General features: G+C 31.6%; 4 protein-coding genes and 1 non-coding gene across 5 annotated transcripts; 1 reads left to right on the top strand and 4 right to left on the bottom strand.

Annotated features, from left to right (window-relative positions):
- Positions 1 to 2,252: 2,252 nt before the first annotated feature.
- On the bottom strand, positions 2,253 to 3,214 carry LOC17878186. The gene is made up of 2 exons (XM_006286204.2): positions 2,837 to 3,214; positions 2,253 to 2,525 (listed from the first exon to the last, which is right to left on the bottom strand). Exons 1-2 carry the CDS (start codon positions 3,180 to 3,182, stop codon positions 2,371 to 2,373), a joined length of 501 nt encoding a protein of 166 aa, XP_006286266.1. The 5' UTR covers positions 3,183 to 3,214; the 3' UTR covers positions 2,253 to 2,370.
- Positions 3,215 to 5,074: 1,860 nt separating this feature from the next.
- On the bottom strand, positions 5,075 to 5,849 carry LOC17879825. Its single transcript, XM_006284963.2, has 2 exons — positions 5,446 to 5,849; positions 5,075 to 5,279 (listed from the first exon to the last, which is right to left on the bottom strand). Exons 1-2 carry the CDS (start codon positions 5,783 to 5,785, stop codon positions 5,197 to 5,199), a joined length of 423 nt encoding a protein of 140 aa, XP_006285025.2. The 5' UTR covers positions 5,786 to 5,849; the 3' UTR covers positions 5,075 to 5,196.
- Positions 5,850 to 6,989: 1,140 nt separating this feature from the next.
- On the bottom strand, positions 6,990 to 7,063 carry TRNAN-GUU. Its single transcript has one exon. It is a non-coding gene; the product is annotated as a tRNA-Asn (tRNA).
- A 496-nt stretch (positions 7,064 to 7,559) lies between these two features.
- LOC17879941 (auxin-responsive protein SAUR36) lies at positions 7,560 to 8,439 on the bottom strand. The gene has a single exon (XM_006282686.2). It carries the CDS (start codon positions 8,249 to 8,251, stop codon positions 7,769 to 7,771), a length of 483 nt encoding a protein of 160 aa, XP_006282748.1. The 5' UTR covers positions 8,252 to 8,439; the 3' UTR covers positions 7,560 to 7,768.
- A 4,079-nt stretch (positions 8,440 to 12,518) lies between these two features.
- On the top strand, positions 12,519 to 15,290 carry LOC17879502 (putative lipid-binding protein AIR1B). Its single transcript, XM_006285922.2, has 2 exons — positions 12,519 to 12,549; positions 14,791 to 15,290. The coding sequence occupies exons 1-2, from the start codon at positions 12,519 to 12,521 to the stop codon at positions 15,141 to 15,143; spliced, it is 384 nt and encodes a 127-aa protein (XP_006285984.2). The 3' UTR covers positions 15,144 to 15,290.
- The last annotated feature ends 698 nt before the right edge of the window (positions 15,291 to 15,988 follow it).

The raw sequence follows: 15,988 nt of genomic DNA on the forward strand, positions 1-15,988 counted from the left end.
CTTCTCCTTCTTCTCTTTGCTCATGGTTACGGATAAGCATCGCCTTGATTTGGACCGGCTAAAACTTTTTCTTTGGTTTTGGGATAGTAAAATAAAATTGAACCGAACTGAACCAAACCGTTATAACTGAACTAAATTTTGTTTTCTGGACCAATATGAGGTACTAAACCATTTCATTATGGAACGACGATCTATTTCCCCCTCGGAACTTTCGTATACGAACAGTTCCACCCACACTTTCAACCTTTCTCTGTATTTCCCTCGAAACAAAGTTTCACAATTATTTCCCCCCACATCGAAAGTTCGAAATCTTTTTTTCCATCGAATTAAAGTTCGAAACTGATTTACACATCGAGCTGGGTTATTATTGGTTTACTGTAGACCAATCTCCTCTTAACCATCTGAAACAAAATTAAACCAATCATAAACCAATTTAACCAAACCTAAAACCGATTATAACCTAAAGAAACAAAAAAATCCCCAAATCAAAAAAAAATCCCCAAATCAAAAAAAAATCCCAAATCGATTTCATCTTCTTCTTAAGAATCCTAATCACCAAATCGTAACTTCATCTTCTTCCCAACTCTTCTTCTTCTCTGATTTGATCTTAGCTCCTCCGCCGATGTCCCTTGTTGAGATTGAGATAAATGATGTTCCTATTAAAGAGTGATTGATGTTCCAATGGACTTTCCCGATGCACTTCTCATTGTTCTGCTTCCATTCGAATTGAAATTGGAGTAGATTTAAATCATAGATTTTTAGGGTTCTTAGATTTGGGGTGTTTTAAACAAATGAAAATCTAGGTTGCAGGTTGGGTTTATTACTCAGACCCTGATTCCTAATTTGATTTCGTTTCTGGGTTATTTCGGGTTTATGTTGTTAACCGAGTAAACCAGCCATTATGGGGAAAAAGGTTTCGAACTTTCGATGTGGGGGGAAATAACTGTGTAACTTTGTTTCGAGGGGATTACAGAGAGAGGCTGAAAGTATGGGTGGAACTGGTCGTATACGAAAGTTCCGGGGGGGAATAGATCGTCCTTCCTTTCATTATACATGTATGCAATGTTATTCCAGACTTTCATTTTGAGTTACAGTAAAACCTCTATAAATTAATAATGTTGGGACCATGAAAATCTATTAATTTATAAAGGTATTAATTTATCGATAAATTAATAATTATTAATTTATAGAGAGATATTCCTAATTTAGAAAATATTTTCAAAACAATATTTAAAAATAAGATTTAATCATGATAAATAGTATTTTATATAATCAATTACAAATAAAACAGTAATTATTATGTATTAAAAGAGAATGCTAACTATTTTTCATATAGTAAAATATTAGAAATAAAATCTAACAAAAACTAATGTGTCTATATATACATATATTTTGAAAATTTTACCTAATTATTAATTTATAATATTGATGGGACCATATATTTACAAAGGATTTTTAAAAAACTATTATCTTATTATTTTATCGAAATGTGTCTAAAATTACACTGGTCCCAAGTTGGGACCGGAGAAATTTATTAATTTATAGAGATTATTAATTTATCGAGTATTAATTTATAGAGGTTTTACTGTACTATGGTTTTTTATACTTATTTTAGATTTAGAACATAAACCGAACATAAAACTATCCGGTTTGATTTTACTTTGTTTCGATGTAGTATTAGTTTGGTTTAGATTAAATTCAGTTTGGTTCTAACTTCCAAGTAGAAAAATTCACTTTAAAATAAATTATACATTATCTCCCTTCATATTAAAATAATGAAATTACATATCAAAATAAAATAAAAAAGTTACTAATTTTTTTTTTTCCAAATCTGCTTCATTTAAAAATCTTTAAATTATAATTGAGTATCAACTTTATATACAAGTATAGAGATATTTTCTTTAAAAGTTCATTTTTTTTTATATAGGAAGCATTTATTGTTCTTTGAACTTTTTTAATCTACCTTTCTATTAATCATGTTGAATAAAAATTCTAATCAACCCATCAATTCTCATAAATATTACTAAAATTTAATTAAATACTAAGTTAAAAATTAATTCAATAATTGATTCATATTTATTCTCAAGTTTCTAGCTGGGTGTTTCGTGGGCCATTATAAGTCCGTTACTAAGGCCAAAGTATAATTAAAAAAAAATGATAAGCCACCAAAATTCATAAAAAGAAAAATAAGGTTAAACACACTAAAAACGCAAATGAAGGTTAGATGCAAAACATGCAGTCAAATAAACGCATTATTTTAAGATCACATATTTTATTTGATAAAAACGAAGAAGAGGAAGAAAAAATTAGATAAAATTTGGTCGGTTCGTCTCCGTCCAGATTGATATGAATTAATTATAACAACAAAAATTAAAACATAACGAAGACAAGACTTGCAATCAAACCAAAAACAGCCATTGATGCAGCAACCTTGTTCGTTGCTCCTCCATTGACCTCACTCTTGCTATTGTCTTTGCCATTGCTGGTGCTGCTGCTGTTACTGCTGCTGCTTCCGGTTTCTCCTCCTTTCACACAACAAAAATCAAAAATCCATTAATGGAACATCACCATGAACGTATGTGTGACCTTGTTGATATATGTAGCAATGTGTTTTTAGTATAATTCCATCATTACTTAGTTTTATTGTAACTTTCCAATGTAATTACGGCAATAAATGGAACATCATCTTAGAAATTGCATTCTACCTTGTGGAAAATGATACTTATGTTTAGCCGACGTAAAATGTAAATGCGTAATCCGTGAATGTCTAGTTGCAATATTTTCTAACGTAATTTTTTCAACACATATAAACAAAAGAATTTAAAATTTGGCATACCTTTGCTAGTACCGTCGCAAGAGTATTTGTCGAAAACGCCACATTTGGTTGTGATTCCGGCGGAGTAAGGTCCGGTAATGTTCACAATCTTTGGATTTGCAATGTAGTTATCACAAAGGCAGGTGACTTGCGTTGTGGTCGCGGTTTTGAGATCGTTGCAACATTCTTCCGTTGGTGTCACTCTTACGGTTCCAAAACACTTTTCGAGCAGGTCAGGCATCACCGTGGCACATTCAGGAGTCATATTTGGAAACATCGATGACTGCGGCTCAGCTAACAGCGGAGCAATCGCAACCGCTATAAACAAAACCGCTGCAAACGCTGAAACTTGGTTAGTGTAAGCCATTTGATTATGTGTAAAACGTTTGTGGATTGTTATCTTTCTTTGTTTTTCGTATGTGACTTCTCAAAAACTGCATTGATTTATAGGAGTCCTGGCATGTACATTATTGATGGGTTCTCCTTTAGTTTATTTTTTCTTTCATAATCCTTGTTTTATTAACATAGTTGACCAAAAACCTACGACTTTCAATCTCTACCCATGTTCCTCGCATTTTATGTGTTCTTGAGGATATATATTTTTATGTTATGACACATGTTCATGTATATATGGAGAGAAATCAAAATAAAACTATAAAAGTAATATAAAATGGAATGTTTAGTGAAGAAGTTGCTTAGGACAGAATGTCGAAAAATCAAATATAAGCTGGACGGCGCTGACAACTCAAAGATATGTTTTCATTAATATAACCAAGATTCTTAAGATCATACAACTAAGTAGCAATCTTTAAAACGTAGGATTTATAATAAAACTGATAATTTGTTGAAATGGATCGACAGTTCATTCTAATGATGTGTGTGAAGAAAGCCCTCGACTACTAATAAAATTCCAATGCCTTTGACGTGTATGTAAAGTAATAATGGTTTCATAGGTGTAAAACCATTAAACCTCAATCTACATGATTTGGAAAGAGTCGGAATCGTCGCATTTTCTCAGCTGAATCAAGTACACTATCTTCTACTAAGGCTCTTACCGATCGCACTATGCGTAACAGATTAATCTCCTTCTCGCCGAAGGACACTTCTCACAGCATATCTCTCCTTGTTTTCTACTTTGGTTGTATCATACAAGTTGTATCAATGGCCCATTTTAATTGTGGCTAGTTATCATTTGTGTTATAAATGTTATCTTCTCTCTGTATAAGAGCTAGGTGTGTTTTTGGGGTTTCATTGTAAAATATAAACCTTTTCATTTGGCATAAATCTTAACATTTAACCCAAAAAAACAAACGATTAAACCGAGATGGTTTCATACCGTGATTGTTTGAGGATTAGAACGTAGAAGATACCCCTGTCTTATGGATTGACCGATCATATTACCATAGAAGATTTATATATCTGTTATATGATAATAATTACTCTCATAAAATTATATAAGCAAATAATATGATTAGAGGGTTTGAACATTTCTTTACATATCATCATTCTTTTTCTTTTTTTTTGTCGACATATCATCATTCTTTTATTACATATATCTAGGATATCTCATTACAAAGTGTTTGGAAGGTAAAATTGAAACAAATTAAATGAACAGACTTGCAACCAAACGAAAAAGACCCATTGATGCAGCAATCATGTTCGTTACTCCTCTATTAGTATCCCACTTTTATTTCGTATGTGACTTCTCAAAACTCAAAAATACATTATCACATATATAGAAGTGAAAAGTAACATTATTGATTATTAGTCAATACAAGAAAATATAATTTTCTCACGTTGATGTCTTGATGATCTGTCCATTATATACCCATGAACCATTCAATTTGACCCTTTCAGAATAAGATTCCAGCCAGCAAAGATATTGCGCCAAGCATGGTTTGGCGTTCGCCTTGAACCTACTAGTACATATTAAACCATTTGTACTTACTACTAGTGGAAGTATTTTTTTTGCCTGCGAGTCGTCGCTGCTTGTAGAAGAGGTCTCACGTAGGATTGATACATGATACAAAACTGCTGGTGTATATTTTGAATTGATCAAGTACTCTTTTTATATATGTTTTTCCTTTGATTTAATTTGACTTGATCAATAGTTTCCAAAAAATATATTAATGAATTATAATGTCAGTGTCCTAAATATATCATAACTTTTCTTAGCTTAAGATTTCTAAGAGCCTATCAATAATGATGCTCTAACACTGCATTGAATTTGAAAAACCAAATTGAAATAAAAGAAAAGAATAGACTTGCAACCATTGTAAGAAAAAATATCATAACATTACAAAATATTATAAATGAAACGTCTTATAATATATGGGATATGAGAGAATTACAATGAATTTAGAAGGCCAAATTGAAATAAATTAAAAGAAGAGACTTGCAACCAAACCAAAAAGAACCACTGATGCAGCAATCATGTTCGTTGATCCTCCGCTGGCGTCTCCTCCTTTACCACACACAAATTAAAATAAAATAAAAAATTAATAATCAAAATAAAATAACTTTTGTTTCAAATTGCATTAAGAATATACAAAAATAAATTCTTATAATCACCAAAATAAAATGAAAAAAATAAAAAAAAGGAAAGAATATTGAAGTAGCTAGCTAGGTACCTTTACAGGCAAATTTCTCGAAAACGCCACAGGACTGATGGACTATGTCGTAGCGAGCTTGGGTGACGCTGGTGTTGGAAGATCGTGCGAGGAAGTTGTCGCAGAGACAAGTCACTTGCGTGCTGCTCGCCGACTTGAGATCATCGCAGCATTTTTCAGATGGCTTCAAATCAAAATTTACGTAGCAAAGTTGGATAATGTCTGGGAGATTCGCCAGCGCACACACAGGATTCAGCTTTGGCATTGGCGGCATAGACTGTGCCTCCGCCATCGTAACCGCTAGAAACAGCACCACTGTCGCAACCGCAGCGGCTGCCCTAACTTTGTTCGTGTGAGCCATGATCGCCGGCAAAAACAAAGATTTAAAATATTATTTATACTTTGATTGACTAGTGGTTTTTTGTTTTTGTTGTTTGTTGTATGAGACTTCTCCAAAGTACATACATTATCATATATATAGAGTCTTGAACGTACCTTATTGATATAACTAATTAAAATAAATAACATAAGTCGTATTGTTTTTTGGCTTTACAATGTTGACCAAATGTGTACGACTTTCTTGTATTTTTCATTTGATTTGTTCTGTGATAAGAAAGCAAGGAAATGGAACTAAATTTCGGGTATGGCATTTTGTTTATGAAAACGTGAGAACCACTTTTGCTTTGTACAACCGATGCAAAACAAGCAAAGCAAAATACCATTCTGTTTTATGGAAATATAAAATCCATTTTCGTTTTTTCTATTTTAGTCTATTTCGAATTTAACATATTGTATGTTCGTTAGAATCCATTTAACGTATTGTATGTTCTATGAAAGGCTAGTGGGTTATCAATTATGGAAGATTGTATGCGCAAGAGAGGTGGAATTGCTTATTGCCTAATCTTTTTAAGGGTTGGGGAGACGTTTTAGAATTATATGTACCATATAGGGCACATCTTATAAAAAAAAAAACAATTATTAAGTTAAAAGCTGGATAAAAAGATATATATAACAGTGAAATGATGAAGAAATTCATACTGTAATAATTTATTTTTTTGGTCTCTAAAGTTAAGTATAATAAGATAAATAAATTAAATAAAAGCCATAAGTTTATATATTTGAGTTAATCTTAGTTGTAACTTACACCACTAAAAAAAGAAGTATTTAACCTTTTTCTTGACTTTCTCAGAATTGTTAAGTTTCTTCAAAGTTACTTATTTATTGCTCTGAAGTTTCAATGGCTAGGCACACATTTTATATTAATTTGATCACAAATTATAATTTAGTCACTACTTGACAAGTTACTCCCTTAGAAATACAGTTAAAAAACATAAAGTACAGTTTTCAATTCCTTGACTTTCTCAGAATCATTCAGTTTAATCAAAGTTGCTTATGTTGGTCATATTGTTCTGTAAACAGCTTTCCTGAAAGTTTCAATGGCAGAGTACTAATTTTTTTTTTTTTTATTTGATTAAAAGAACCACAAAGAAAGAAAGATTCTGATGTAAGGAAAAAATCAAATTAGTATGATCTTTGAAGTTTGGTTTAAAAAAAAAATATAAAAACGCTAGAGAGAGGGGTCGAACCTCTGACCTTGTGGTTAACAGCCACACGCTCTAACCAACTGAGCTACTCCAGCTTGATGTTGATAGTATTTTATAGTTTATATAATATTTAACAACCATATGTGATTTAGGAAGTTAATTTATTTATTTATTTATTTAGGAAGTTAATTGGCATCTCTACTCTAGTACTCTTTTTCGTATGAAGTTTAAACCTATGATTCGAATTAGCTTAGGAGCTACAAAATCATTTAGACTTAATGTTACAATCTTAGTTTATAGTATATTTGTTGAATCTACTAAAATATGTAACAAATTCAAGATCTGAACCACAGTTTGTTTTTTCTCACGTAGTGAAACCTTGGAGTTAGAGTATTAACACTTATCCTGAGTCCTGACCTTCGATTGTTTCACATGTTAGATAACTTTACATATCATAAGATTCATAACTAACCCCATGTCACAAAATAAATCTTGACCAACCCATGTTGATATGAGATTTTTATGATACGTGATAGGTACCATACAAAATCACTTGTGCGAAATAAAACAAAACAACAAAGACATAAAGTCTTAGATTATATCCTGATCAATACGATAAACTGATTATTATCTCATTACAAATCTGTGTTTGATGAATAACATAGAAATTGTATGGCTAATGCGTATAAGTAACCTAGCAACTTGATGATATTCACACAAACTTGACAATTCGACTCTTTTGGTAAAAAAAAAAAAGAAGAAGCTAAAACTGTAAAAACAAAAAAAAAGGAAGGTAAAAATTAGAGAATCTTAAAAGTTCTCTTCCGTCGGGAGTGATCCCATGCGGCGATCCTCATCTGAACTTTCTCAAAATCCGATACACGACAAGGTATCATAATCCGACCCGGTTGATCAAACCCGTAAACCCGCTCCGCCTGCTCCAGCAACTCTCCGAACAGAGGATGGTTAAAGTAAATCACCGGAACCACCACACGCCGCGTATCGTCGCCGGATTCCCCAACGTGAACCACTAAATGTCCTTTCGGAACTGCCGGCGTCTTCGGTTCTTCACCTAACCGGGTCTGACCCGGTTTCGTTCCTCCGCAAAGTCTATTAGCTCCACGACGGAGACACCGCCTCGCTAAAGAGTACATTTTTGTGACCGGGTTGAGAATTCCGGTTAGGCATTGGCGTTTCCCGGTTTGGATTCTTCTACTTCGGATTATCCATTTGAAGATCTTGACGAATCTGTGTCCGATCTTGAAACCTCGAAGCCTCCTCATGTTGATTAGTAGATTCCGAGAAAAAACAGAGACCCAGAAAATAAAAATGAAACCTTTTGAAGAAATTATGAAATGGGTTTGTCTCGAGAAGATGATCAGATCGAAAAGTTCGAAGCTTTGGATTTTGCTATATGTCTTTCTCTCTCTATATGTGTTTTGTGTGTTACAGTAGAAGATGAAGAAGAAGACTGATTTGATTCTGAGAACAGAGAGCAGAGCAACCTTCTTTTTATAGCCTTTGAGGTGTGACGACCGTTGAATGGTTAATATGTGTGTCCGTGCGTGCGTGTGTGTACATGTGCATAATGATGTATAGTTTTCCAAATTTAACATGTCACTGATACAAAAATAAAAGTATTTTGTTTAAAATGTAAAAATATACTTTAGTTCATTGTCACAGTAATGAAGATTGGGTTTAACTTTATATTCTTTTTAAAGAAAGAAAAAGGATTTTACTTCTTCGTATCACGAGATGTTTATGTTTATGGATTCTTCCTTTCGATGATTTACGCCACGAGGCTACTTTTGTATCAAGACCAAACTCGTAGTTCAAGTTTTTTCAAATGGTTTGAATAAGAAATAACATGTTATTCACGATTTATGTATCAGAATTTGAGAACAAAAATTTGACATTAGGAACAAATATGTTGAAAAAAACTAACGTAAGGGAGTTGTTCTGAACCGGTTATCATCTATAAACCGGTGCTCGTTAGTATTTGGTGACCATACCTTTTTTTTTTTTTGTGTGGTGTGTTTAATCGGTGAATAGTCGTACCTAGTTAGCGTTTTCACGGTCAACCCCAAAATTAATGAGCAAAGCGTTTTTCATAGTCAATCTCAAATATTTGTACATTCGTACGGTAATGTGCCATTAAAGAGTTGACCTCCAAGTTTCATTTAGTTTTTTTTTTCCTTGGTCACAACTCACGAGTAAGTTGTTGTATATAATAATCTAATAGTATGGTTTAAGAGACCATGTATGTTTTGATTTGGTTTTGATATATATATATATATATATATTCTGTTTCGTCTTTTGAGTTTTGATTATACTTGAGAGGTCGGAACGCTTTTGGTTTTCTCTCGACATGTTGTGGTTAAAAACTCTTATTCCGATCGAAAGCATTTGGCATGTTATATATGTTCAATAGTACGTCCTTACACAACATAATAAAACAGTACTAGTCAAAAACACTATGATCATTAGTGATAATGCTTCTTGTTGTAATTGCATATAGGTTCCAAATTATAGCTTATTGTTTATTATATACTCATTTAATCATTTATCTGTTCAATATGTCGTCTAGTGTACATGCACATATGGGTTTTGTCAGTCTACTATGTATATAGACTAATTAAGTCTTACTCCAAATTTAATAATATGAACTTTTATAAGATATACTCGATCCATTTTAAAATAAAGGATAACATAAACGGCCATGTTTAAAGATATAAGCCCCAGATATGGAGATCAAGATGAAAACCTTCTACATGTACAGATATTAAATTATTTCAGGTCAAAAAGAAAATGATTATTACAAAGTTATTGATCTAAGAAAAAAACATAATCGGATAATGAAGAAAGACAAAAGCCATGCATGTGTGTTGGAGAGACATGGCGTTAGGATTTGGTCGGCAGTCGGCACGGCGCGTGCGATCTGCGTAACATGTTTCGGTTCACAGAAAGTGCCCTTCTTCTTCTTTCTTTTTCTTAATATCAAAATATTTCCACATTTTTTAATATATGTATTTGTATTTGAATAAGACATTTTCTTACACCTGTCTGAGATTTGCCTGGCCCAAAATTCCACTAATTTACAGACTTTTTTTAGTGTGATTTGTATCAGTATAACAACAAATGTATTGGGCAATTTCGTGTAATTTGATAAGCATTATGAAGGGTTAAGTTACTAGTCCTGTCAATTTTGTTAGATTTGGTCAGCAAATTTAACAAAATATTAATAAGTTTGATTTTGGATCAGAAGTGCTTAGACCATTTTCAGAAGAAGTGAAGAACCAATGCATTACACACAACTATTGAAAGAGAAAAGTAAGTGTTCGTTTGGCCAAAAAGAAAAAATATTGGAAAGAAAAAAACTGGGTGGCTTTATCGAAGGGGAGGATTGAAAGTAACAAATTTATGTACTTTTGTGTACCTAATTTTGAAGCATTCGGTACAATACATCCGTGACGGATTTATTCTTTCCAAATCTCTATTTTTGTAATATATTTATGGAAAATGTCATATATCATAGTTGAGTTGTTACGGCATACTAATGCATGCAATTAACTTGATAATATTTTTGTAAAGTAAATGATTTCTCTAATTATTACTGATTTACTGTACTGGTTTGATATCTACTTAACTTAACCTAGTCCAAGAAATTGAATATTGATACGGTATCCGTATGGATCATATATGATACTGCGACGCCTAAAAAATCCCATCAAAATGTTAAAAAGGAATAGATATATATTCACTACTAGCAATTTATCCACCAACAAAAGGAATAAAAATCTTGAGATATAACCAAGTAATCCAGGAGGAATATCTAGATAACCAGTTCGAAATAGCTTCACATGATACGTAATAATTGTATGTCTTCACTATAACTAATCGAGTTTTGATGATAATTTGGAGTTTTTAATTAGAACATGACTTAATTAGTTTATAAATCAAATACATCGCATCGGCTAATTAGTCGTGTTAATAACTTAATTAATAGTGACCACATGAATCCTCCCTAGCCGACCGAGAAAGGATTCAAAATATCGACAAATTTTAATATGTAGTTACGCATACAGGGAACATTGCAAGAAAAAAGAAAAAAGATATAGCAGTTCTTTATAAATATTCTTGAGATGTACTTAATGCAATGATGTAAACATGTTTTCAATCGAATCTAGTGATGCTGAATTATTAATCGAAAAACAAAATACAATTGTTTTAACGTTTAGCTACACTAAACATTTGTGTCATGAAACTATCTCGCCTTTGAACTCCAATATTAGATGTTGCGTATCTAATCTTTTAAGTCCGAACATGTTATACGTACTGATCCTAAATCTATGTTTGTTGAATCCATTGCAGATTCAATGTACCAAAGAGTTTAACTTAAGGTACTAGAAAGAGTAATTGCGATGGTGTTGAGCGTGTGGTTTGGTGACAGTGTGTTAATCAACACTAAACTACTTAAACATTTGCATAGAACAAAAATACGAACAGCGAATGACTAAGGTAAGTAAAACGTCAGATATGTTTGGGGACAAGAAGACAATCTTATCTATAAAAAAATAAAAATTGAGATGTAAGTACTTTGTTAACTTGTTGTTAATCCACCAATCACGGATCGCAATGTTTTTGTTGCTAAATCTCTAGCCATGTTCTTATCCTTTTGACCTTTTCTGCATAAATAATTTGCAAGAGTCCAAACACCAAACTTAACTAGTTAATAATTCATCATTAGTACTAGTCGTATAGTAAGATTCGCTTAGACCATCTCCAGCAGAGTATAAGAAAAAGTAGTAAAGAGAAAGAAACGTTACTTCTTTAAACTATTTAGAAAACGTTGCTCAACACTTGTCCATTATCTATTGGCTTGTTTATTTAAAAAATAAAAAATACTTGGGTTCACCAGTCTTAACTTTTAAATATAATATGATATGGTACATTGTTTTATTTTATTGCCTAACCAATAGAAGGTGAACAAGGTTGGCTAACTAATACAAGGTGAACCCTAGGAGTAAATCCAAAGAGTAAATCCAAGTATTGCTCTTTAAAAAAAATTATATAACTAAAATATAATTATTTAATTAGTTTTTGGGAAATTGCGGATGTGTGTCCAGTCACACCGGAGATGCTCTTATATGCCATATATATTTAGTAGATTGGTCTTTCAAAGTTATGATGATGTATGGTCGAACTATCCACTAATTTACTTGATTTCGGGGAATGAATAAATGATCATATCTCTACCAAATTAGAAGACAACAAAAATTTGAGAATAATGATTATAAAATAAACTTTTGTCATGGCTACACCCGAGATTATATTCCATGTTTGTTTGTTTGTTTTTTTAATTTACACACGATACTAAATATATATTTCCTACTATAAGTCACTATCTTGAAATTGCTACATTCCAAACAATTGAAATTGGAGAATTTTATATGGACGGACAACCAACCAGAAAGAAAAAAGTATTTAAATTAGTTTAAGTTAACTAAATCTGCACTACCACCATTTTTCATAAATGAGGATATTATAAGAATGTGTATTTGGCTTTTGGAAGAACGAATAGGTAAAGCTAGAGTTGGTTATTGACGAGAGAGCCTTAAAGAGAACCACCACTAAATGGCTCAAAAAATGCCCATTAAAGATCTTGAGTCTGCAACTTAAAAGCCCACTAATTGGTATGGCACTTGTAACTAAAGTACCAAAATGAGAACAAACCCTCAAGTGATCTTCATTCATCTTCACTCTCCTATGATTCACAAATCCTTTGTTTTACATACTCAAAACCAGTAAAATTCAAGTACCATATGATTCCTTTCCGAATTAGTGTTTTTGGGAGAATGTATCTCTGTAGTCTATTATACTTGAAAGATCTTCCAATAAATTAAAGTTTTTAATTGATTGTGAAACTTGCATTCTTGTGATTGAATGAGTCAAACCGGAATGGGGTATTCAATCACAGTTTCACCCATAAGTATGCCTAAAATTGGCATAGCTATGAAGAATTACATTATGTGACCAAATAAGAACTCGAAGAGGATCAAGAGTCAAAATAAAACTTACTATAAACTCATTTGAAACAGTTTTGATAATTTTGAAACGTTTTAAATGGCTTCAATTTATCATACGTGCAAGTCATAGTCTTCAACAACTATTTTAGAAACTAGATAAAAACATGACAATAACGTAGGCGTCGACCATCTAATTACGTATATTATATAATGTGACCCCTAGAAATAAACGAGGGAGTTAATTAATGTGTTGAGTGATTTACTCATGCCATTATAATAGTATTGAATATGGTCTGGCCAACTGGTGTGGTGTGTTATACACGACTTATTCTCGAGAATTAGTTGAATCATCTATTAGTGCCAATCACTTTCTTCCCATTTCATTATCTATATATATAAAGTTACCTTTTTCTCTCTTCTCCTTAAACCACATCATCATCCTAATTATCATCCACCTTATTTTATTATTTAATTTTAAAATTAATTATATCATTTTATCATATAATTTTAAAATTTAGACCTATGTAAATAAGTTTTCCAAAAAGAAATGTGAAAAGTCTTTTCTTATATTATACATTATAAAACTAAAAAAGATAATTGATTAAAAGTTATAAAAAACTTAATAATTATCGATTATACTAACAAATATATAAATAATAGATTATAGTTTTGAAGTGGATAATATATATATATTATATATATATAATTAAAAATAACATGACACAAAATTCGATTATATTTAAACAATTTAAACCTAAATTATAATGAGATTTAACGGGAATAGAAAAAAAAAGTAAGAAATTTTGAGTATATAAATCTATCTAATTTATGTCTCACAAAATTTTCCAACATAAATGAGATAGGTAGAAACGAAACATGAATTATCATTTAAAAAAACATATAAAAAGGTAAAAAAACCAAAAAATTATTTAAAGGTTTCCAATATGAATTTAACTAATATTTTCTAATACAACATATATGTTAAACTAATAAACAAAATAAAAAGTTAACTATATTTAATAAAAATTAAAAATTAAAATAAATAAACAATATTAAATGAAATAAACCAAATATAAAGTAAATTATACTAATATGTTAGATTTAAAAATTGTTCCATACGAAAAAACGAAAAATATATAAAACATAAAATCAGAAACAAATATATAATAGTATAAAAATGATCATAACGAGATATAAATTACGTCAAATCCAAAAAAAATGTAAAACAAAAAAAACTTATGACAATATATAAAGAGATAATGTAAACAATAAAAAATACAACAATCCACCCGAAACCCACAAATTATTTTCAAATTTTGGGCCAGCATATTAAAAAGACCCACAATATTAACATCTATATCTATATCTGGTAAAAACCCTAATAGCACATGTTTATGAGTTTCTCAATGATTCTCCACCGCACTTCCGTTTACACTCACACTTCACCTTATACTATACACATTTAATTTTTCAACAAATAATGAAGCTAAAACTCAATAGGTTTTCTATACAAACATAATATAAGTTAAAAAAATATATAGTATAGTGAAAAATTTAAGTAGAAAATAAAATACGAGCCAATTACTCATAAACAATGTAATAATACGCGCGGGAAACCGACTAGTACATATATAAAATTATTCACTTGACTTTTAATTAGACGTACGTTAGCTAGATCATTGTTAATCACATAAGCAAGCAAGCAAGTAAACTTTCTAAAAGACTATAAATCCAAGCGCTCACCTCCAAAACTAATTACTCAAAAATACAAGATTTATAAATAAATAAAAAGTGAGTAGAAGTTTCAATACATGGTTCAAAGAACACTATAGCTCTTTTCCTCACCATCAACCTCGTCCTATTTGGCTTCACGGTGTCCCAAACTCCGACGTGTCCCAGGGACATCGGAGCTTGTAGCGACATATTTGGCATCGACGCAATTATCAACCCTCGAACAGTGAGGCCATGCTGCGATCTTGTGCGTGGGCTTGACAGCACTATGGCATGTGTATGCATCTGCGATGCCATTAAAGTCAAAGGCTTCAATTATCCGTTTACTTTGGGACTTGCTGAGGTTCTTTACTTTTGCTATGTTCTCTTTCCACCAAGTGTTTACAGATGCGGTCCATCGTCTTCATCACAAAAGTAGCAGTCTAGCAGACCGGTTCTGTATTATCGGATAATAATGGTGCAAGTATGTTTCTCTGATAATTTATACGTGTGCTTAGCATGATTATGTTGTTTCTGAAATAAAGTGATAACATTCCTACTGTTAATTTTCACATGTTTGGGACAAGAAGACACTCTTATCTATGAAAAAAAAACAAAAATCAGATGCAAGTACTTTCTTAATTTTGTTAACTTGTTGTTAATCAACCAATCACGGATCTTAAATATCTATGCTGCTAAACACTGCCCACGGGAGCTTCTTTAAGTCACTATCATGAAATTGCTTCATTCCAAACTTATCATCTAAAACGTAGCACAATAAAACTTACAAGAAACTCATTGCAACAGTTTGTTTAGTTTTGAAACGTTTTAAATGGCTTTGGTTTATCATGCGGGCAACTCAAAGTCTTCAACAACTATTTTAAAGACTTGACAATAGGCGTCGACCAATTAATTAAGTATTAGTGTGACCCCTTGAAATAAACGAGGGCGTTAATTAATTGGGTGTTATGTGTTGACTGTTGAGTGATTTACTCATGCACTTTATAATAGTATTAAACATGGTCTGGCCAACTGGTCACATGTATCATACACGACTTACTCTCGAGGATTAGTTGAATTTATGAGTGCTAATCACTTCTTCCCATTTCATTATACATTTCATTATACATATATAAAATTATACTATAAATTCAAGCCCTCACCCCCCAGAACTAATTTTCTCAATCCAAAACACAACATAAAGTTTCAAAACATATGGCTTTAAAGAACACAATATCTCTTTTCCTCACCATCAACCTCGTCCTATTTGGCTTCACGGTGTCC

Source organism: Capsella rubella, unplaced genomic scaffold, assembly GCF_000375325.1.
Source record: "Capsella rubella cultivar Monte Gargano unplaced genomic scaffold, Caprub1_0 scaffold_7, whole genome shotgun sequence".
Taxonomy (NCBI): domain Eukaryota; kingdom Viridiplantae; phylum Streptophyta; class Magnoliopsida; order Brassicales; family Brassicaceae; genus Capsella; species Capsella rubella.

Bases quoted from the DNA above. Each gene is read 5' to 3' on its own strand.
- LOC17878186 (XM_006286204.2), bottom strand. From the start codon at position 3,182: ATGGCTTACACTAACCAAGTTTCAGCGTTTGCAGCGGTTTTGTTTATA. The intron at 2,526-2,836 runs GTATGCCAAATT...GTTGTGTGAAAG, and splicing joins TTGCGACGGTACTAGCAAAG to GAGGAGAAACCGGAAGCAGC.
- LOC17879825 (XM_006284963.2), bottom strand. From the start codon at position 5,785: ATGGCTCACACGAACAAAGTTAGGGCAGCCGCTGCGGTTGCGACAGTG. The intron at 5,280-5,445 runs GTACCTAGCTAG...TGTGTGGTAAAG, and splicing joins CGAGAAATTTGCCTGTAAAG to GAGGAGACGCCAGCGGAGGA.
- LOC17879941 (XM_006282686.2), bottom strand. From the start codon at position 8,251: ATGAGGAGGCTTCGAGGTTTCAAGATCGGACACAGATTCGTCAAGATC.
- LOC17879502 (XM_006285922.2), top strand. From the start codon at position 12,519: ATGTGTATTTGGCTTTTGGAAGAACGAATAG. The intron at 12,550-14,790 runs GTAAAGCTAGAG...ATAAAAAGTGAG, and splicing joins GCTTTTGGAAGAACGAATAG to TAGAAGTTTCAATACATGGT.